Raw genomic sequence first — 23,313 nt, forward strand, 5'->3', positions numbered from 1 at the left:
AAAAGAAATTGTTTGTGGTTCAGCTCATAGAATCATAGAATCACAAAATGGTAGGGTTTGGAATGAACCTATAAAGATCATGTAGTCCAAACCTCGCTGCTCAAATAGATCCACCTAGATCAGGTAACACAGGAACACGTCCAGGTGGGTTTTGAAAACCTCCAGAGGAGACTCCCCACATTCCCTGGGCAGTCTGTGTCAGGGCTCCCTCACCATTACACTAAATAAGTGTTTCCTTAAATTTAAGTGGAATTTCTTGTGTTCCAGCTTTTGTCCATTACCTTTGGCACTATCACTGGACACTAAAGAAAAAAAGTGTTGCCTCATCCTCTTAACATACACCTTTCAAATACTTGTAAGTATTAATGAGATCCCCCCTCAGTCTTTTCTTCTACAGGCTGAATAGTCCCAGATCCTGCAGCCTTTCCTCACAAGAAAGATGCTCCAGTCTCCTGATCATCTTGGTGATTCTGTGCTGGACTATCTCCCTGTCCCTCTTGAGCTGAGGAGCCCAGAACTGGACACAGGACTCCAGATGAGGCCTCACCAGGGCAGTTTAGAGAGAGAGCAGAACATCCCTTGACCTGCTGGCCACACTCTTCTTGATGCATCCCAGGATGCCATTGGCCTTCTTGGCCACGAGGCCACATTGCTGGCTCATATTTAGGTTATTATCAAACAGAACTCCCAGATCTCTCTCTACAGAGCTACTCTCTAGCAGGCCGATTCCCAGCCTGTTCTGGTGCATAGGATTGTTCTTCCTGAGATTCAGGACTCTGCACTTGTCCTTGTTGAACCTCATGAGGTTCCTCCCTGCCCAACTCTCAAGCCAATCGAGATCCCGCTGAATGGCAGCACAGCCTTCTGGGGAATCAGACAGTCCTCCCAGTTTGGTGTCATCAGCCAACTTGCTGAGGGTACACTCTGTCCCCTCATTCAGGTCACTGGCGATGTTAAACAAGATTGGCGCCAGAACTGATCCATGTGGAACCTCACTAGCCACAGGCCTCCGACTTCACTCAACTCCAATGATCACCACCATCTCAGCTGTGTCATTCTGACATTTCTTGATCCACCTCACCATCCACTCATCCAACTCACACTGCCTCAGCTTTTCTATGGGTATGTAATGGGAGATGGTGTCAAAGGCCTTGCCAAAGTCAAGGTAGATAACACCCACTGCTCTTTCCTCATCTAGCCAGCCAGTTATATTCTTATAGAAGGCTATCACATTGGTCAAGCAGGATTTCTCCTTGGTGAATCTGTGTTTTCCTGCAACGACTCATGTGGCACAGAGCACAGCAGAATAGGATGTCACATCTTGTTGACATTTGCTCTTGTCCTTGTGCTGTTCACCAGGAAGGAACTAACATTGGTACTTGTGATAAAGGCTGTTGTGTTGTGTTGTGTTGTGGAGCTTCCTCATTCTGCAGCTACAGTTGAGCCCTCTGTACCGAGGACAAACTGTATTTAAGTGCTCTCATGTTCAAATCCAGCAGGAGAATTGATTTTTTCGTATAGGTGTTGAATTCCTTTTGCTAAAGAGGTAGCACCAGAGTTAAGCTAGCTCACCTAGCTGTTTTGTCACAAAACTTTAGACATATCAGAGCCCTGGAAACAGAGAACTGTACTGATGTAAGTCCATAAAGCTTTTGTAGAAGAGGAAAACTTCCTTCCCAACATAACTAGAGGTTGCAGATGACATTGCTCATACGTTACAAGTACAGCATTGCTTGTAAGAAAATAATCTCAAGATTTCCATAGTTTATGTGAGATCACACAGATATTTGGGTGTCTAAAATATCCAAGGATAGTTTTGCACATATTAAAGATGCTTCCAAAGGTTCTTTTTTTCTGGCACCTTCTAAACCGTACAACCAACCAGTTCCAAGAATTAACAGCATTTTAAAATCCAAGTATCCCTCCGTGTATAAAGCAGACTTTTGTTGTGTGTGTCTAGTCAATGCAATATTCTTTATTTGATTGGATTCGTGCTTTTTTAATGAAAGCTCTGCTAGGTGTGAGAAGTCATTCCAGGTCACTTTGGGAATAGGACAAGAACAATAAACTACACATGCCCACTGAGAAGTCTGTAGTTGTGTTCTGTTTGAATCTATAAATTTCTCCACATTGTTTAAGCTCAGCTGGATTGCGTAGCTCTTAACACCTCAGACTGAGCAAGGCATGATGAGATTGTACACCCTATTTTTGGCAAGCACTGTATTTTTTTGACCGTTTTGTGATACTGTTTACTCTTTTACTGGTTCTTTTCCTTCCACCACTCAGTGAATTTTCCTTTTCCTTACTTGAAGCTGCTATGTCCTGTCTATTACTTCCTTAACTCACATCTACTTCCTCCCAGTCACTATGTTCCCTGAAACTTTGTGATCTTCTGTACAAATCTTCCCATCCTTCTTCTCTAATTTACCATTTCTGAAAATAATTTTAAATTATCTGTTCCCATCCAGCATGAACTGGGTTCTGCTGGCAGAAGGACACAGCACCAATACTTAATGTGCCCAGGTTGCCTGAGATTGCTTGAAAACAAATAAATCACAATTTCTGGTAGTTAATGTTTTCCAATGTTAAACCTAGGACAGTCATGGGGCAGAAAAGACCTTCCTAAAGGCACATTCTTGTCTCCTTATCACTAGCTTGAAACACCATAATTTCGAGGTACCAATGAACCTGCCTTGCTTTTACCACTATCTCAATGCAATTTAGCACTGTATTCCTTAAACATTAAAATCAATAATATATTATTTATTTTAAAGTATATTATTTGTTTTAATTTAGAAGATAAAAGTTCAGCACCATCAACAGAAAAATCCTTTATATTGTAGAAGACAATGAAGTACTTATTATATTCAGTGTTTATTTTCACATTGAAAGCTTTTACTGTTTCTTCCTGATATTTTTGCTGGCAATAACAGGGTAAAAATGTTTTATTACATAAATGATATACTTCTAGCATAGTGTTTTAGAATGAAAACTGCCTGTATAAAAGAAACTTTCATTCAGTTGATATAGTCAGCTGGAAGTCGGTTTGAATGCATGCGGCTAATGGTCACAGCAATTTGCATGAAAGGTGGTGTAATATAAGTCTAGGCACTGTTTAGTTATGGTTTCATAAGTGTTGGGCAAAGGAAAGAAAAAATGCTATAGTAAATGGTGAATAAAATCAAAAGCTCAATGCTTAAGGCTTTTTAGAATTCTAGAAGTTCCGTATTTTAATTAGATGTGTCAATTTAATTCCCTTTAAAAAAATACAGCACAAAACCCAAAGCACCCTAAGCCAATCTTTTATCAGTCTTCAAGTGATAACAATTATTGATAATAAGTTAATACTTCTGTTAACATCAATGGCAGGAAAGAATATAAGTAAATATTAAGACTGTAGACAAATCTCTTGTGTAGTTATTCTATTTTTGGACTCTTGCATTGCAATAGGTAGGTTATGCTTTTGAATGCAAATAGCTAATGCAACTTCCATCATAAAGCTTCCTTCATCTCAAGTCATCAGACAATAAAATTTACTCTCCCTGTTTAGTGAGAAGGGGAGGAAGCCTCTTGCTATAAAATATCTGAGGTGAACTTGTTTCTTTTTGCTCATAAGGTGCAGCTCTTGCAAGCACAGTTGAGAAGGTGCAGAATGTTATAGTTCTTCTGTGTTTAATTGTTTCTGTATACCTTGGAATTTTAAGAGAATTTAGGATGTGTTTGGCAGTAGCTTTCCCTCTATAATCAGGTTGCTATGGTAAACCTATTATTCTAGGCAAAGAAAGAGTATGTTTAGTGAAGTGCTGATCCCTTTTCAGTATAATGTGAGCCTCAAATTACTTTTGGATTATTGAATTTGTATGGTAAGTATTTTATCACAATAGCTAACAGAAGATCACAGAATAAGGTGTGGCTCCTGTTGCTTCAGCAGCAGATAGATCTGACAAAGTATTAGTATGGCTGAAGCAAGCTAACTGTGTAAACATCTTATCCTGGTTTTCCCAGGGAAGCAACCTGAAATATAATGTAACAGAATGCTATTAATTCTTGTGTTTATCTGTATGTTGATAAACTGAGTCTCTGAAGTCTACATTTGCAACATCCTAAGTAGTTAGCTGTTTAGAAGCAAAAGGACTTTAGTTCTTTGTTCAGTTATCTCCATAGAATGTGAGATAGACTTGATTTTACAGCAGGATCTTGACTGGCTTGAGAATTGGGCAGAGAAGAACCTCATCAAAATCTCAGTGCTTTTGGGGATAGAATATAACTTTTAAGCCAGTACAGAGTTACAGTTATTTAGTACCACTACTAAATTTACTTCTCATATTCCTAGTGCTGATTCATCAAAATGTAAGAAAAGGAATAATGAAGTAATAATTTGAGTATTAATTTCAGCAACAGTGTACCAAACTACTCTTAACTGTATCTTTGAATATTTAAAAGTTAAGAAATAACTCAGGGAAATCCTTTTCCAGAGCACTTACCAACTGAGTTTTCTGTCCATTTTCAAGGCATTTTCAGTTCTATTTAGGTGTGCAGTCAGATAATCTAAATTATATCCTGAACTTTGGTGGGAGACATCCAAAATTAAATGAGGCACAGGTATCAACAAAGAATTTGGGATTTCTGAACATATGTGTTGGTGTTTTATTCGTTAGCTGAGATGAGAAGATTGAGAAAGAAGGGCCTAAATCCCCTTTGTGCTTGAATTTGATAGGACAACCTGAACTTGTGTATCTCCTACGTGACAAAAATATGTCCTATTTGCCTAGGGAGGGGATATTCTGCTTTATTCCTTTTTCTTTTTCTTTTTTTTTTTTCCTGGTGAAACTGCTGCACATTAACTAACACAAATAAATATTAATTGCAGCAGGGACTGAGAGGAACCTGTTCTCATTCTAGTGCAAGTGCCCAGCCACTGGGCTCTGAGGTCGTTCTGATTTATTAAATTAAGCGTTACAGAAGTTAATGCTTAATTACAGAACATGCAGGTGCCTCATTACAGAACCTTCCTTTTCTCATCCCTCTGGAGGATTTTCCATCTCTGCTGACTTCTCTCTTCAAAGCAACTTGCTTATACTGATTTTATTGTCCTTCAGGCATCCTCCTCATTATAGCATTAGTGAGCCAGGATACCACTGTTAAAGATGGTTCTTTTGTTTATTTTATACAGTCTTCACAACAGATGGGTCTGGTTCATCAGGTTCTTATCTGCCTACGGGTGACTGACTCTGCTTTGAGACACTGTGATGTGACATTTTTGTAAAAGTAGCCAGGTTGTTTAAGGTGGATGCATAGAAAGACTAGGAGAGCCCCAGATAGTGACAAGTTGGACTCATTAAAAGTCTCTGTATGTTTAAGTACTAAGGAATGTCGGTTTTCCAGTTTCTAACGTAGCTGTCCTTGGCAAATAATTATAGCTTACAGAATGCAGAATAATAAAATCAATAATTTTGTATACAATCATATCTTAAATGTTGACACAATTTCAAAAATACAACTGTATTTTGTGACGTGATAGTTGAACTTTCAATAATATTTCTTTCTGGAATGAATATCCTTATATAATTGCCAATATAACATGATTTTAATACTTGTCTATTATAAAATTACCATGAAATATTTGCTGTTAATTATCAGCAAGTTTTTTTTTGAAGGTTCTTGTGCTTAAAGTCGATAATAGAATGTACTTCTAGATTGAATCCTGGCACATAAAATGTCAGCTTGAAAGTGCAAGGACACTGATGCTTGCTAAAATTATGACAGCTATTAGATGAGCTGGGAATTTTTTCCACAAGTAAGAAGATCCACCTCTACTCCAACTTAATTACTACATTTTATTGAAAAAAAAAAAAAAAAGAAAAGATTAAGAGTGATCTGGCAGTATGGTGACCTGAAAAGTTCTATTGTCACAAAACCAGGAAAAGCCTCACTAAGGTTCTCATAAATAGTGTTTTCCCATTAAGACTATTTCAGAAAATGCTGAAAAAAATGTTACAAATACTGCACTATTTGTTACATAAAGAAGGGCTGCACTTGGAGAATTTTTTTACTTTATAACTATATTTTCTCCTGCTTTAAATTTGGGTTCTGTAGTCAATAGAGCAGTGTCCAGGCCGAGGTTGAGTCTCACTGATTCTGTGATTAAATGAAATCAAGAGGAACAAGCTTTTCTGCATCCTAATCCATGTTTTTGCTGACCCTTTTTTACACACAATATCCTTTCCCAAGTCAATCGAATGTCTTACTTTGATCAATGGTTTGTGTCATATTTAGGGCATTTTCAGGGTAGCACTTGATGCTGCGCTTGAGCCACAGCAATCCCAGACAATGCTACAGGCTTGGGGATGTGTGGCTGGAAAGCTGCCCAGAGGAGCAGGGAGTGTTGACTGTTAGCTGTCTGAATATGAGCCCGCAGTGTGCCCAGGTGGCCAAGGCCAATGGTATCCTCGTTTGTATCAGAAATAGTGTGACCATCAGGGTCAAGGAGGTGATTGTTGCCTTGTACTCGATGCTGGTGAGGCTACATCTCAAATACTATGTTCAGTTCTGAGCCCCTCACTACGAGAAGGACACTGAGGTGCTGGAGCATGTCCAGAGATGAGCAATGAAGGTGGTGAGGAACACAAGTCTAATGAGGAGCAGCTGAGGGAGCTGGGGATGTTTCATCTGTAGGAGGCTGAGGGGATACATGATCACTTTCTACAACTACCTGAAAGGAGGTTGTAGAGAGATGGGAGTCAGCCTCCTCTCTTACGTGATGAACGATAGAATAAGAGGAGGTGATCTCCAGTTGAGCCAGGGGAAGTTTAGATTGGATATTAGGAAGAGCTTTTTCACTGTGAGGGTTTTAAGCACTGGAATGGGCTGCCCAGGGAGGTGGTGGAGTCACCATCCCAAGATATTTAAAAGCCATGTAGATGAGGTATTGAGAGACATGGTTTGGTTGTGGCCTTGGCAGTGTGAGGTTAGTGGTTAGACGTGATGATTTTAAAGATCTTTTCCAACTGTAATGATTCTATGACTGCATTAAAACAATTTTAAAAACACAGGGGCAAACTCTTAGGAAATAGCATTATTACCCTGAACTGAGTTTGTCTTGTATATGTGTAACATAAGATTGTTGTTAATTTGTTTTTTTCGTATCTGACCGTTTAATTCTCACTGCTCTGAGGGCTTTGGAGTGGAAGATTTGTGGGAGGGAGTTTGGATGAGTCTCTTCCCCCCACTTCAAGCTCTGGGTGTTCCCCTCTGAACAAGTTGATAGAAGGAAAGACTCTGAAAGAGGTTGTGCCTTCAACTTCTATTTCCTCAGGTCTAGAAAAGAAAAATTATAGGGATTTTTGCTATCCAAATGCCTGACAATATTTGAAGAGTTATGTTTCTACATAAATAGACAGCATCTTAGATAGCCCTGTGCACAGACTATTTAATTCTAATCACATTCATCTTGGAGTTTCTGAGGTATGTGCTAAATCTTTTAAATCAGTTATAGAGGTTAATTATGCAGTTAAGCATGTGCCATAGCTCTGTTATGCAAAGTTGAGATATGAAAACCATACAGTCTCAGTGATTGCTTATTGTTTCTACTTCCACCAAAATATAACAGTGATCTATTTTGCTTCTTGTTGTCATGGAGGGATAGTTTTGGTTTGGTTTTTTTTTTTTTAATAGTATTTGTGTGCTTACTTTAATTAATATAGAGTGACTTGTAGCATTTTTTGGGGGGGTAGGATGTAGAGTAAATTTGGGGTTTTATTTCCTTTATTTTTAATTACTGAAATCATGAATAACAATTGTGTATTCTTACAGGGAGATGTGAATGTGGCGAATGCACTTGTTTCCCTCCAGGAGACAACAGAGTTCATGGCAAGAACTGTGAATGTGATGATAGACAGTGTGAAAATGCAGACAGCGGTGTCTGTAGTGGTATGTGTTCACTGTATTATGTATTAACTAAATGTCATATTATTAATAATGATATGATGTGATATTATATATGATATATGATATAACATGATATTATTATATGATACAATATTGTATCATATAACACAACATAATATAACATAATACAATAATCCTCACAGGTGCAGTGGTTTAGCTCTGGTTAGGTTCCAGGTACTCACCAAATCCATTCTATCACTCCCCCTTCTCAACTGAACAGAGGAGAGAGAAATATAATGAAAGGCTCATGAGTCGAGATAAGAACAGGGAAATCACTCAGCAATTACCATCACAGGCCAAACAGACTCGACTTGGGATACTTGGTTTGATTTATTAATGAACAATAAAAACGGAGTAGGAAAATGAGAAATAAAAGCTCAATCTTAAAATACCTCCCCCCAACCTCCTTTCTTCATGAGTTTCTACCTTCTCCTCCTACAGTGATGCAGGAGAACGGGAAATGGGGATTGCAGTCAGTTCATTATAGATGGACTTTGCTGCTGTTTCTTCTCAGATGGAAGACTCCTCACACTTCTCACTGTGACAATGTGGGGTTCCACTCATAAGAGACAGCTCTCTACGACCTGCTCCAGTGTGGGTCTCATCCATAGTGTGCAGTTCTTCACAAACTACCTCAATGTGGGTTTTGTCCAAGGGGAAAAAAATCTTTCAGAAATGAACTGCTCCAGCATGGGTCCCCCATGGGGTCACAAATCCTGACAATAAACCTGATCTGGTGTGGACTCCTCTCTTTATGGGTTTGCAGGCCCTGCCAGTAACTTCGTTCAGCATGGGCTTCCCACAGTGTCATGGCCTCCCTCAGGCGTCCGCCCAATCCAGCGTGGGGTCCTCCACAGGCTGCAGACGGACCTCTGGTCCACTAAGGACTGAAGGGGCAGGGACTGTCTTAACATGGCCTACACCACAGGAGAATCTCTCTTTTAGAGCCTGGGCACCTCCTCCCCCTTCTTCTCCACTGTTCTTGATATCTGCAGAGAGGTTGTTCTCACATTCTCACTCTCTGTTCCAGCTGTGATTTAGCATCTGCACAGTAACTTCTTCCCCTTCCTCAATATGTCAATCACAGAGGCATTACCTCCATCACTAATTGGCCCAGACTTGGTCAGTGGTGAGACCATCTCAGAGCCAACTGGGCCTGAACCTGTCAGATACAGGGGAAGCTTCTAACAGCTTGTCACAGAAACTACCCCACAAACCCACTACAACAGTTTGTAACTTTTGTTCCCTCGATTTTGTAACATAATAACACTATAGTCTATTGACATCATGATTAATTAGATTGTAGATTTTTGTAAGACTCTATAAATATTGAATGAATATGTTAGTGAATATTTAAATTTTATCTAATAGAATATCTAATTAAATCTAATTAAAAAAATGTAAGTGCTGTGGTATATCCCAAATTCCATCAGTGTTCATTAGAGAAAAATACAGAAGCTTAAAGGAAAACTTGAAAAATTGAGTAGTATTGTTTTGTGTTCAGTAGAGTTGATGTTTTACTGAAAATCCTGTATTATACTTAAAGGTAATAGTGACCAGCAATGTTTTTGAATATTTCATATTCACTGACAGTGATATGTTTGTTTTTGAAAGAAGTAGTAAAAATGTATTATGATAGAATCTAAAGATGCTTGAGATACTTTGTCATAGTGATTTTACATGTAGATGGTTTATTTTAACATTGATAGCGAAAACCTTTGATTTTTCAGTAATACATATTGGTGATAAGCAGTATTGCAGGTTGGTTTTAGATAAGTAATTGTATACATACCATATGGTGTTTTAAAAACAGATGAGTAGTATTTGTCCTAAATGCTCTCTTTCTAGATTTTATTAGCTTTAATTTTAAAATTACTCTGATTCTTATTATTAACAAAGTAGTTAGCAGGAACAATGACACAGACTTAAGAACTCCCAAAGGACAGGGAGGGCTTAGTTGCCGCTTACAGTCCCAGACAAAACAGACCAGGCTACTTAATTTGGGGAAGAAAACGAAACACAATTTAATCCACCTCAAACTAAAACATAACAAGCAGAAATATCCAATAGGAAAATAATATAGAGTAGGATGAATGATGGAAGTGCAACCAGCTCTTTAAGATCACCATTCCTCCACCCTTTCTTTCTTTCTTTCTGGGCTCAGCGCCCTGAGCCCAATGTTATTACCTCCTCCCCCATAAGCAGTGCTGGAGGCAGGGAATGCGGGGTGCAGTCAGTCCTTTCCTGATGTCTCTTGCTGCTTCCCTCACTCCTGAGGAGCAGTGCTCCTCACCAGTCCTCCCTTGCTGCAGCTTGGGGTCTCCCACATACTGGGCAGCCCTGCACAGGCCGTTCTGATGGGCCACTGTAACCCCAGTTCATCTTCTCTGGTTTGGGGTCTAAATTACTCACTCCCTCTGACCCAGAGTCTCCAGCTCTCACGAGGTCTCTGCTTCTCATCACAGTCTACAAGGATGTTTCTGGTACAGCACTGTTCCTTGTGTCTTCTTCTGGCTGCAGGGTCTGAGTGGTCACCTCCACCTTGCCCATTCCTTTCATCTCCTTCCATGCACTTCAAATTCCCGTCCTTAAATAGCGATGGCAGAAGCGCCAGATTGGCCCGGCCGGGTCAGAGGTGGATCCAAACCCCAGAGCCAGGGGAAAGTCTGAGAACTCTTTACCAGGTCTGCACTGCAGACCCCCATCTGTTTCTTTGCTTGGACTTGTCTGTTCCTTCTACATGAAATGTGCAGAGATTCAAATTAACAAACATAAGTGTTTTACTAATCACATAATTCTTTTCCATATACAACTTTTCCTTCTCTTTGCTGCTGGAGCTCTGAAGTGGCTCCTTCCCTCATGTCCCTCCTCGCCCCAGCCTGCTTCTTTTTTTTCCTTCTTTTTTTTTTACTACTGACAGATCTTAAAACTTCATTTTGTTTTACCATCAAGTGTCCAGCTGTGCTTCTGATCCACCTGCCTCAAGAGGTCACCCCTTGCCCAACAACTTAAGGCAATATCTGTTTAGGTGTCATTACTAAGTACAGGACAGTCCCCATCAATTGCACCATTTAGCAAGTGAATTCCCATCACCTTATCTTACTGTCAAACGTAATATGAACTATTTACTCCTTTTACTTCCTTTTATCTCTGTGCAGGATTTCTCTCATTAATTTTGCACTAATAGCACACACATCTCTCCCCTTTGAGTTCGCTTGTGCTTCTATTTCAACTTTAACCTCATGACATCTCTCTCTGAACTGTTAATCCTTCCTCTTTTCTTTTTCTCTTTTCATTACTGCCTTTCTACCACTGTTGCTACCTAGGCAATCACTGTTAGGGTGTAAGCCCTTCCTAGTAGCTCTGGTTTCAGAGAATTGTAAGCTTTACTCTGTGAATGTGCAGGGTCTGACAGTGAACACTGAGTTCCTGCAAGCAAAAGGAAAGAAGACCAGCGTTTTCAGATTAAATGCATGCTGAAATGAGAAATGTGAATGACAACCTAAATGATTTGAATAGGAATTGTTACTGGCCTTGTCTGACCGGCAGAGATTGATTAATAGCTTGCTTTCCAGACCAGCTGTCCATACGATGTTAGGAAGATACGAGGTGAAAGATATGACAAATTAGGGTACAACTGAGTGAGACCCTATTATCATGTCTCTGCAAGATTGTAGTGAGTCATTCACTTAAAAATTCAGCTGTACATCATTAGAGTACCATGAATAGAGACATACATCTCCGGAAAGACAGAGGTTGCAAGAGGACTCTGTATAGATTCCACAGCACTCTGCTATTAGAAATGGATACATAGAATCATAGAATGGTTTGAGCTGGAAGCGATCTTCAAAGATCATCTACACCAACCTCCTTGCCATGGACAGGGACATCTTTCACTAGGTCAGGTTCCTCAGAGCCTCATCCAACCTGATGCCGAACACTTGCAATGATGAGGCATCCACAACTTTTCTGGGCAACGTGTTCCAGTGTTACATCATCCTCATCATAAAGAGTGTCCTCTTTATGTCCTAGCTAAACCTACCCTCTTTCAGTTTAAACTATTAACGCTTGTTCTGTCACTACAGGCATGGGCTAAAAAGTATTTCACTGTCTGTGTTATAAGCTCCCTTTACATGTTGAAAAGCTGCAATAAGATCTTCTCAGTCTTCTCTAGTCTGAACGACCTCAACTCCAACAATTTTTGTATCTCTCCTTTGGATCTTCTTCACTAGGTCTATTTTTTTCTTGTAGAGGGGACCGCAGAACTGGATGCAGTACTCTAGGTTGGGTCTTATAAGAGCAGAGGGGGAAAACTCACCACCCTCAACCTGCTTGCCAGATGCTTCCTTTGTTTTCCCTTTAGTTTGTCTGTGCCTCCACACAGAGACTTGAAATGCTATGGCTGGAGACGGTGTCTCATGCAGTGTTTTTGAGATAGAAAAATTATACCTAAAAACCCATTCCCTACAGTTAGGGTTTTTTTTTAATGATTGAAAATTTACCCAAGTGTGTTGGAGTATCAATCCACAACAATATTTAATCTTGTGCTTTCTTTGGCTTTACTTAATTCTTTGAATCTTTCAAGTGCAAGTGTTTTTGGTGCACACACATGACTGGAGAATCACAGATTTGCTAGCACAAGTTCTTTCTTGGAATGACTATGTTACTGATGTACACCATGTTACTTATCCCATATCCTAGTGAGAGATACTTCTCTCTGTCCTCTGAGGTTATGAATATGCTGCTAGCTGCAGATGTGTCCTGAACTTTCAAGTGTTATTTATTCTCCTACTGTGTCCACTCATGTTTTCTAGTGATGTCATCGTTGGCTACTCTACCTCCCTGGGTTGTCTGTTATTCATTATGTTTTGTTCTCTTTCAGGATTGAGGGCTGACAGGCAACAAAAATTCAGAACAACAGTAAAGATCAATTTGAAATTGATTTGATAATGTTCTTAAATCCATTCATTTTGATTTGTTCTCTGAACCATTATTGGCCTAGCTATGAGTTCTCATCAAAGCAAAGTAGAAACCATTGCATAAAACAGAAGCCATTTAGGTCCTCTCCATTCTATTGGTTGGCACAGGATTATGCTGCTTAAAAACCCTACAATAAAAATAAATCCCACAAAAAAAGTGAAAAAAATTGGTTGTACATCTGCACAAGTTTTACCTCAGGGCCATTAGTAAAGGTTGAAATTCATAACAGGTAATTTATAGCAAAACCTTTACATATTTCTAGTGTTGCTTCCATTTTATTTTATGTATTTCTGTCTGTGCTTCATACAGTGGACCACCGATTAGATAATTAACTTTGATGGAACCTTTTGATATTTAGTCATGAGTGTTTGCACTGTCCTTAACACTAAGAAACAACCAAGACTGGTCATCTCAGTAAGCCAGTCCTTTGACTGGTGTCAATAGAATACATTGAGAAGTCTGATTCTTTTGTTTTCAAGTGAGCAAATCCATTTGGTGACTATGTAACTATTTATTCACAATGACATATCAAAATACAGTCTTAACACTGTAGGGAATCCAGTTGTGTAATGTCATATCATATCAAGCAGTAAATGCAGCTGTTTTTTGTTTGTTTATAGCAGTGCCTTTTGGTGAAAAGCATTAGTTCTCATTAGTTTGAGATTCTGGGTATACTATAAAGGCTTGTAAAAGCTGGAGGAGATGATATATTCTTGGGGAAATGCTGAAGTTCTCCTTACTCAGGTCTGCTTTTGCACCTCTCTCTAACTGTAGGAAACCTGTGCAGCAAAACACTAGATGAGACTTTAAGGGAGGAAAAGATGTTGTGTTTTTTTTTTTTTTTAATAGAGTCCCTAACTAAATTAATTTTCACCACTGAGACACATTTTCTCTTTGATTTCATCCACTCACATTATTACACTCACATGCAAGCATCAAATTGTCTGGATTTAAGTAGCTGGTCAGGATCATTTCTGTGTGACACGGAAGATGGACAAGAGATACCACCCACCAAGTTCTCAGGAGGTCTTTTTGTTTTGTCTTGACTCACAAAACCAAACTAGTTTTTTAGGCACACCTGTTATATCACTTCGGACTTAACAGTTAGGATGATCCTTTTGACTCATGGTTTTACTTACTTCTGTGTCTGTAAGTTTCAGAAAAGTCTGGTGACTTCTGTCTGTGCCTTTTCCTTCTTGACTTTGGACAATGCTGCTCTTGTTGGATTCACAAGGAAAGAAATGACACAAGTTATGTGCTGTGTCGTCATCCTTTATTGTTGAGCACTGTCTTCTGCTGAAAAGTTATCATGAAAGTCACCATACAATTGTTTTATGAGAGTGCAGACCTTCTAACTTTGACAAAATAATATATTTCTCAGTTTTATTGCTGTGAACGAGTTGTTGGTTATCAAAACAGGTCCTTTTTAAAATCTCATTCTGACATTCCTTGTGGTGCTTACCTACACATTTTTATTCACAGTTCATTCACATCACTCTGAAGATTTCCAATATATGTCTCTATGTATTGACAGAGAACAAGGGAAAGCTGTAGTATATAAAGTGTATGTATACTTAAAGCTGCAATTGCCAGCTTTCCTATGTTTTAAACTTTTAAAAGAGACTGAAGCTTCCATACCACCTTCTAACAATTAGTGAAAGATTCTAGGATTGCATAGTCATCACCAAGATGTGATTTATAGAGATGGATATATATATATATATAGAGAGAGAGAGAGACTGACAGATAGAGAGATAGATAGATAGATAGAATGAACTTGCCTTGCTCCTTTGAATACAAAATTTTCATTACTGTCCATTTTAGCTAAGGTATTTGTTTCAGGGAAAGTAGTGCCTTTCTTTTTTTCATATATATATGTATTGTTCTACGATAAACATTCACAACAGAAACTTTGGATTCATTTCTATGACAGTTCTAGGTCCATACTGAAGAAACCATGAATGATATTTATTTTTGTCAGCTTTTCAGTGAAGCAGAAACCTGATTTTTTCAGATAGCATGCTCTTATGAAGACCAATAAGATCATAACTGCAAAAATGAGGGAGCTATGATTAATAATATGCTTCATTAAGTAAAGCTAAGTATTAATACTATGGTGCAGTTGCTGTCAGACAATTATCTCTTTTCCTGCACTGATGTTACTATACTGAAACAGAAGTATATAGGATGTTTATGGAACTCTCTAATATACCCAAAATGCAGATTAGAAGAACAAAGTAATACCAGCCTATCTCCCAGATGAAGAGAGCTTTTTGCATTGACTGATCTGAAAATTCAGAAATAAGAATTTAAGTCCCGATTCTACCATGCCTTCTCAGACTACATGAGGCATAATTTCAAAAGTCTTCAGTTGCCTAAATTTAGGTATCTTGTACAATTTCTGATGCTGAAGGCTACCTTTGTCTGCCTCCACAAGCGCACAGGGATACCTGCATAGCTGCCACCAGTATGAGGATATCCTTGATATCTTAGGTTTGTCAAATTCCCCTAGGCATCCAAATTGAACCCACAAGTCCTATGAAGTTCCTGTTATGTTAAAATAAGTGTTTATTTCTTACCAAAGAGGTTTTTCATATTTTCTGAGAAGCCTTCAGAGCATAGACCATATCCTGTTGATATGTGTGTGTGTATATATATATATATATATATGTTTTTACAGAATACTAGACATTTTTATATTCTTTAATCACAAATTTTTATTATGATATTTGTTATCTAAAATTAAATTGCTTCTCCTGGGTAAAAATTCCAGACACATGGTTACTGGATAAAACTGATGTTAAAAGGAGGGAAAATTATTTTATTAGGTAGTGGAGATATCAGTGTCTACCTGGCATAAAGCTAGTGTGATTCAGGATTTTATTTTGACAGGCAGGACTCAATGTCTGTGTCCTTGCACTTATGTATGTCAAAATGACCAGTAGGTATTGAATTAGATACGAGAATAACTAGTGTAGCCAGTATAGATATTAATGAGCATGGTATATTCTGTATGAAATTAATTTGGCTTTACTTAGCTAATTTTACTGTTCTAATTTTTCTTTTAAATGCACTACAGGTTTCTGTGCTAGTCACCCAAACATTTTGCAGATGTATGAAAAGTTGAGACTTCACATAGATGCACAGAGAACATAATTTGTTTAGCTTTTCAGATAGTGTAAAATTCTATTTACATTTGTAAAAAGCATTTTCATTAAGTCTTTCTTTTGAAATACGCAGTAAAGGACTTGCTAATGCATCAACATTTAAGTTGATTAATAGACATTTATTTGCAAATCCAAAAGGGATATGTTGGACCTTGTATCAAAAGCTATAAATAGCCATTATACTATACCTATGTTTCCCCTATGTTGTGTACTGTGTGCAACGAAAGCCTGTCTCTGAGAAGGCCACACTGTGAAGACTCTAAGACATGTACAGCCCATGCCAGCATTGCTTGAAGGTTTATTCCAGTAGGCATCATCTTTGTTGGAAATGCTCTTTCATTTCTCAAATGCATTTGCCAGCATCAGCTTTTTCCTCTTGTTCTTGTTTTGTCTTTCTCTGGTAGTTTGAGAACTTGCATTCTAGTACCTTCACAGAAGATAGTTCAGACCCTGCTAAAACAGGCCTTTGGGTTTTTTCTTTTTTTTTTCTTTTCTTTCTTTTTTTTCTTTTTTTTTTTTCCCTTTTTTTCTTTTTTCCCCACATAGACTAAACAGAGACATATATTTTAAATTCTTCCAACAAGCTATTTCCCCTTCCCTTTGAGCTCTTTCTTTGGAACTTTATGAGACTCTTTCAAGTTTTAAAAAATCTCTTCAAATGTGGATATCACAGTGAGTTGAAGGACTTTATTGTCCATCTCATCAATGCTCTACATGTTCCTACTTCTTTCTGTTCTTACTCGCTTCTCTCCTGCTATATGCATATGATGATGTCATGAGCCCTTTTCAGTGCAGTGCTTCACTTGAAGATTTTCCTGAGATTTCTGCTTGCGATGTTGCTCAAAATGAAGTTGCAGTCTCCCTTTGTGAGACTTGGACAATATTAAGTGACCTATTATAATAATCAGTATTTTACTTCACATTTATATTGGGTTTCTGCAACTGCAATTGTCACAACTGTCTCAGCCTTACAGCATTCTCCTGATCATCAACAAAACAAAAAATCAGTGACCCAGTTGTGATTCAGTAATGTTTTTACCAACTCCTTTAACATATTTGGGCAGAATAATGAAGCCTGCTCACTTAGAAATATTTCTCACAGATAGATGTTGGATAATATTCTCTTATGTAAATAGTTTAATGGAAAGTTCTCTGTCATAGTCCTCTAATAATAACAAAAAAAACGTGTTTCTATTTAAATACTGATAAAATTGTTTCATTTACTGTGTTGTTCTACATAGGGGATCCTGCATTATACTAAGATTTTTCATATTTCTAGTACACTTTTTAAACTCCTTATTTTTCATCTAGTTATAGATTCTTTGGTTGGGTATTTTATGTCCATTTTATTTATCACATTTCTCATATATAGTTGTTTCTATCTAATTCATCTTACTTTGTATGTGTAAACTTCTCATTCCTAACTCACAGTATCTCTCTATGATTAGGCCTGAGTAGACTTTTCTCTAACTGTGGAAAATGCTGATTTATCAGGACAGTCAAACTTATATTTTATAGATGTTATATTGACTTTATTACATATCATATCATATCATATCATTGATTTGGGTTGATTTGGGTTTCAGTGGACCTTTACTAGTAAGCTGTCACGGCTTTCTTTGTTACTACATTAATATTTCACATATAAATCTAGTGGTTATTGGATTTATTGATAATTCTAAACAAAGTGACAGTATCTTTGAAGTCTTGCTCTATGACTGCTGCATTCTTGACTTTTATTTTCTCTATGGAGGGAACTTTATTCTGATTTAAAAGGACCTAGGAGCAAGAACTGCACCTTTTTGTTGCTGTTCTTGCTTCTAATTTTGAGAGGCTAGGGTTCATTGGAATGAAACTGGGACACTTTGAACCTGAGTGTTGCATTCAACTGAAAGCAGTTGCTTGTAATGTTTTGTCCCTTCTCTTTGACTGGCTTATTTGGATGTCTTCAGACAAGTGCAAAGAGCCTCTTCAAGGAAGATCCTCATAACTGAACCTTGTAAAGCAGCTTTTTACAGACTACAACACACATGCAATAGCTAGGAATTAGGAAGCACTGGGCTAAGCACTTGCATACTTACCACTTCAATGGATGAGGCATCCTAAGAGCTACAGCTGCTCAAGCTGGTGTCAGCTAGGAGTAAATACTATTTTCATAAAATACATTAGTACTAGAGACAAAAGAATCCTTTATATTTTGAGGTTTTATATGGCATAAAGGAGTAGAGGAATGGTCATCTCAGAAAAATGCATGTCAAAATTTTATGTAGCAAACCATAAATTCTGCTCTGAATTTATGGATTATTCATTAATTCTTTTTCTTTTACTTCTGTAAAGGCTTTACAGAAGTGACTAGTCTCTGCATCGCGTGCATCGTAATGACTAAACAAGAAAAAAATGTTATAAATTTATTCTCTGTGTAAAATCAGCATGGCTTTCTTATTATTTACTGCTAAAATAAGTATTTGTATCTCCACAAATAATTTCCCAACACCAACATCCAGTTGTATATTTTGCTCTTCAGTCCTTGAGCTCTTCTCAAATCTAATCTATATCTTACTAATGACAAATAAATAAGACCAATAAAATTGTTCTGATGGAATCTTAGCTGCAGGAAATTAATGTAGACAATTGCATGCCATCTATCTGGAAGGAGCATATGGGAAACTATACACGCTTGTTTTCTTCCTCTTGTGTTTTGATTTGTGGTATGCTTGTTCTAACTAACATAAAAGCTCAAGTATTATCAAGCTTCTATTGTTGCTAGTTATCAAGCTGTATTATTTTATATATGTTAAAAGCATATATGTAAATTTATAATTCCTGAATGTCACTTGCAGAAGTGGGTAGGAACACTGTCTTATTATGACTGTGTCATTGTTATTTAGCATTTAAAGTTGTACCAGTAAAAAGATAAAACCCCCAAAGATCAGTACCCAGCATTGAGGACAATAATTATTTCTGAACATTTAGATCACTGTAAACAACAACTCCAAGACTTTGGAGCTTCCAGTATTTTCTAATTTAAATCAGTAAAATATTTGACCATCAGAAGAACATAAAGGAATTCTGCTTATAGCAAACCATGAGGTTTGCCTCTCCTTTGAGCTTCTACCAGTGTTGCCTCACGCTTTACAATATCAAGCTGTGCTGTTGCCTCACGAGAAGTCCGTCAAACAGGAAAGGAAAATTAGTGGTTTGCTTCTTGCAATCCTACAGATCAGTACATTGCTAGATACTCCTACTGCTTGTTCCTTTCTTCCCAGTTCATGGTCTCAAATTATCTCAGTCCCCTCATTTCCAGTCTCCTGCCCTATATAGTAGGTAGAATTGGACAAAATCACTAGTATGTATAATTTACTTCGTTTAAGGCCAGTAAACTGATTAGCTAAGGAATAATCTTCTTTACTGCAGAAATACTATTCAAGGTTGAAAACTGAAACTCTGACTGGGAGACATTTCTCTTTTTTTCAGTTTTCCATGTCTGTATTCTTATCCACATTTGTTATCACTTTCCCCTTCTTCTTGGCCAGATTTTCCACTCAGTGTACTATTCAACATTATTTCCTTTTTTAGTTAAGTTGGTACAAATTTATCTCAAAACTTCTATTTAATCTTTTTTTATTTTTTAAAAAAACATTGATTAAAGCCTGTAGGCTCTATCTTTGACCTATATGCTAAGGTTTCTTTTACCTTTCCCTCTCTTATCATTCCTTGTCCTTCTTTCCCTAACACTTCAGAGTGTATTCCTCTCCACTTGACCTCTATTTTCTGTTTTCTCTCATTTATCTTTATGTCCTTTCATTTTTTCTTATTTTTCCCTCTTATTATTAGTCCCATTTTGATAGCTCCTGTATTCTTCTTCTGCCTGTTCACCTTCCCTCTCATTCAAGTTTCTTGTCCTGATGCGGGAATTTAAATCTCTGTGTCTTTGTGGGGAGATTCTGCCATGGTAGCCTGCCCATTCTTCAAAGTCCATCCTGAGGGTCATACAAACGTGTGCTCTGGGGAATGCTCTGGTATCTCTCTTCTTCTTGCTCTTCCCTCAGCACTGACAGCGCTGCAGTGTCAGGAGTGAAACCACCAAACCTTTTGAACTGCTGAACTGGACTAGCTATGTCTAGAGATGAGATCCAGGATATTGCTTGGATGATGAGAGGAACTCCTTGCAGTCTGCCAGTTGGGTTTACATACAACCAATAATCAGCAACACATGAGACCCTGAGGGAATCATCTTCCTTCTGTAGTAATTGCAGAGTATGTTGAGTCCATGCTTTGCACATTAGCAGCTCCATGCACTGCAGCAGATAAACACCTTTAGTGGGCTGCTGGAGGAGATTGCAGCTTTTGTCTCCCTTGTCTTTTCTGCTGTGTGCTGCTCTCAGCTCTGTGCTGGGGCATGTTTCTTCAGGTGATAGTGTGGGATATGCAGGTGGGATTTTAGCACTGGGCTGCAGGATTAAATACATGGGAGGAAAGGGAATATGTTCATCATCAACACTGTGGATTAGGGGATATCCCATAAAGTTCAGATCATGCAGAGTATTTTGGAGGACAGGAGTTATACCTATGCTTTTCTGCTCATCACAAGGGCACTCTGTTTAGCACAAGAATGAGAGAACTGAAGGACGCCACCCTGCTGGTCGCCCTACCAGTAAAGAAGTTTTTCCTTATGCTTTAAGTGGAACTTTCTGTGTTCCAACTTTTGTCCATTACCTCTTGTCCTGTCACTTCAGACAACAGAAAAAAAATGCCTCCCCATTCTCTTGACATGCACCTTTTAAACACTTCTAAGTGTGCTCATAACCAACCTTGGTGTCATTACAGGCCATGGTATCTGCTCATGCGGCCGATGTATTTGCCAGGATGGATGGTTTGGAAAGTTGTGCCAGCATTCAAGGAAGTGCAACATGACGGAGGAGGAGAGCAGAAGTCTCTGCGAGTCAGCAGATGGCATATTATGCTCAGGGAAGGGTAAGAACTGGCAGCTGAGCTACCCCGTGTCAGTGCCCTACCAGAGGAAAATTATTATCTTCTGGAAGACTAATGTGCATGGCAGTCAGTTGCTGTTCAGTAACCCTTTCTTTCAAAGGCCCCTATTATCAATAGGATGTTATATTTGGTTGTGTAATGCACTTATGCCCATTTTGTCAGACACCCACCACAGCCATCCATGTTTAGCAGTATTGCTCTCCTATGCAATTTGTTAATAGCATGTAATTTCCTGCATGTGTTATCTGTCGGTCTGCATTGAACAGCTGTAGGTTACACACCAACCGTTAGTGCTCCCATCCAGCTGGAGGGACAGGGACACTAACTGCGGTTAACACTGCAGTGGATGAAATGGCAAACGTATTATCTCAGGCAATGGTAAGTGGATGAGAGTCTTTAATAGCAACATTTAGTATATATAATCATCCCTCTCCCCAACACAGCAGCAAAGGAAAGGTAAATGTCTGTAGCCCCCACGACAGAATCCCACAAACTCTGTCATTTACTACTTTTTATTCAGGTAGTTGCATTAGCTTCAGTCCAGCAATAAAAAAATTGCCACAGGGAGGAATAAAATTCAGAAAATCTCGATAATTATCTGAAATTGTTCTCTGGGGTTCTTACTTTGCAGTCTTTCAGGCTAGGAAATTACATTGCTGGAAACAGGGCTTTTGAGCTCTCCCACAGTACAAACTGACTATTTTTATATATAATAGATCTGAAAGAGAATAGACAAAAGATGGGTGATGGGAGTGGCTGGAGGCTAGAATGCACTCACTCCAGAGTGGATGTGCCATTTCCTCTGTATATACCTTTCATGGTAGAGAAGAAACCTGCCAGGTGGGGAAAAAACCAGTTAGAAGCCTTCTGCATTGAGCAAATTTTTAGGTTTTCCTTCCGTAACTTTCATTTCAGTGCAGGGCTTTCCACTCTGGCCTTTTCCGTTTGTATTGTAACTTGATCAGAATTCTCCCCCACTGGACCGTTTTGGTTGTTTTTCCCCCCCAAGCTGTCACAGTGTCACAGAAAATTAGTAAGTTGTACTGTTTACAGAAGACGTAGTTATCTTGAAATTAGTGTATGTGTAAGAAGATGCTGAGTTACTGGAGGAACTGTTATTCTGTTTAACTGCAGAAGTTATCTTTTCTTAGTCTTGGACTCCCTGTGATTTTTTGTATAAACTGTGAAGGTGTTCTAATACACTTAAAATCAATAAAATGCACTGTATAAGACTCTAAATAAATAGAAACATGAAAAATAATGTTGAATTTTAAAATACTTTCATTATGTGCTACCTCTGTGTAAGGATGACTGAGAGCTATTTATTCCAGCCTGTGGGTCTTACTCTAAGGCCATTTGCTTTAAACATGTACATGAAGTCTACAACTTACTTTAAAGCTCTGAGAGCAGACCATCTGGCAGGAATTTGTGGAGACATCGAGGATATTTTCCCCCTGTTGGCTATGCTGTCCAGGAAGTGGTTTGGGATTTGGTCATTGATGTAGTCTGGAGCAGCTGGAACATTGCTCTACGTTGTAACCAGATGCAGGCAGGTACTGCTTTTAAACCTGACTGCATAAATGAAGGCTCCAGAGATGCATTTTTTTTAAGGTAACAGTGCACTGTTCAAGGACATGTACTTTCTATGAAAATTACAAACTTGATTCCTAATCCATATTCAACAACAATAGTGAGATATTATTTGGGATATTTTAAAGTTTCTTTGGCCTCCAAGCACAGGTAAGCTTCCCATGTGATATGATGGAAAGTTGCTATAGCATCTATATATAAGTGCATGTCCCAGTAGAGAAATATCTAGCTTTCAGAAGTGTGTGGCCAATGACTATCCAAGGAGGTTTCTATCTCCTGCCTCTTCTCTGAGCAGGATGGAGATCACTGGCAAAGACTGTCAAATTACTTATAACTTTTGTTTCTATGCTTGACCTTATCCTTTTGTTTGTTTGGTTGGTTGGATGGATGGTTCTTTTTAGGCAACTCTGCTCTTAATGCTTTAATATGTATCTGGAGATCATGTCTTAGTGAGGCTCCATAGTTTAAAATGCGATTCACAGCTAGCGTGACCAGCATTATCCAGAGGCCAAAATGACAAATTGTTCTTTCCATTTCATTACACTGAGCAATAAGTAACCATTACTGCTCAAATGAAAGTGAATTTTGAACACGTTCACTAATGGTGGTTAATCCATCTTTGCTGGAAACCTAGCCA

The 23,313-nt window shown here is 38.3% G+C and overlaps 1 protein-coding gene across 1 annotated transcript in view; it reads left to right on the forward strand.

Moving 5' to 3' along the window:
• The window catches only part of ITGBL1 (integrin subunit beta like 1), a 139,312-nt gene that overhangs the window by 110,901 nt on the left and 5,098 nt on the right, over positions 1-23,313 (forward strand). Inside the window, exons 8-9 of the mRNA XM_062020548.1 lie at positions 7,813-7,929; positions 20,922-21,068. Coding sequence (XP_061876532.1) covers positions 7,813-7,929; positions 20,922-21,068 — 264 coding nt within the window. The remainder of the gene's footprint in view (positions 1-7,812; positions 7,930-20,921; positions 21,069-23,313) is intronic.

This window comes from Colius striatus, chromosome 1, assembly GCF_028858725.1.
Source record: "Colius striatus isolate bColStr4 chromosome 1, bColStr4.1.hap1, whole genome shotgun sequence".
NCBI classification, from domain to species: domain Eukaryota; kingdom Metazoa; phylum Chordata; class Aves; order Coliiformes; family Coliidae; genus Colius; species Colius striatus.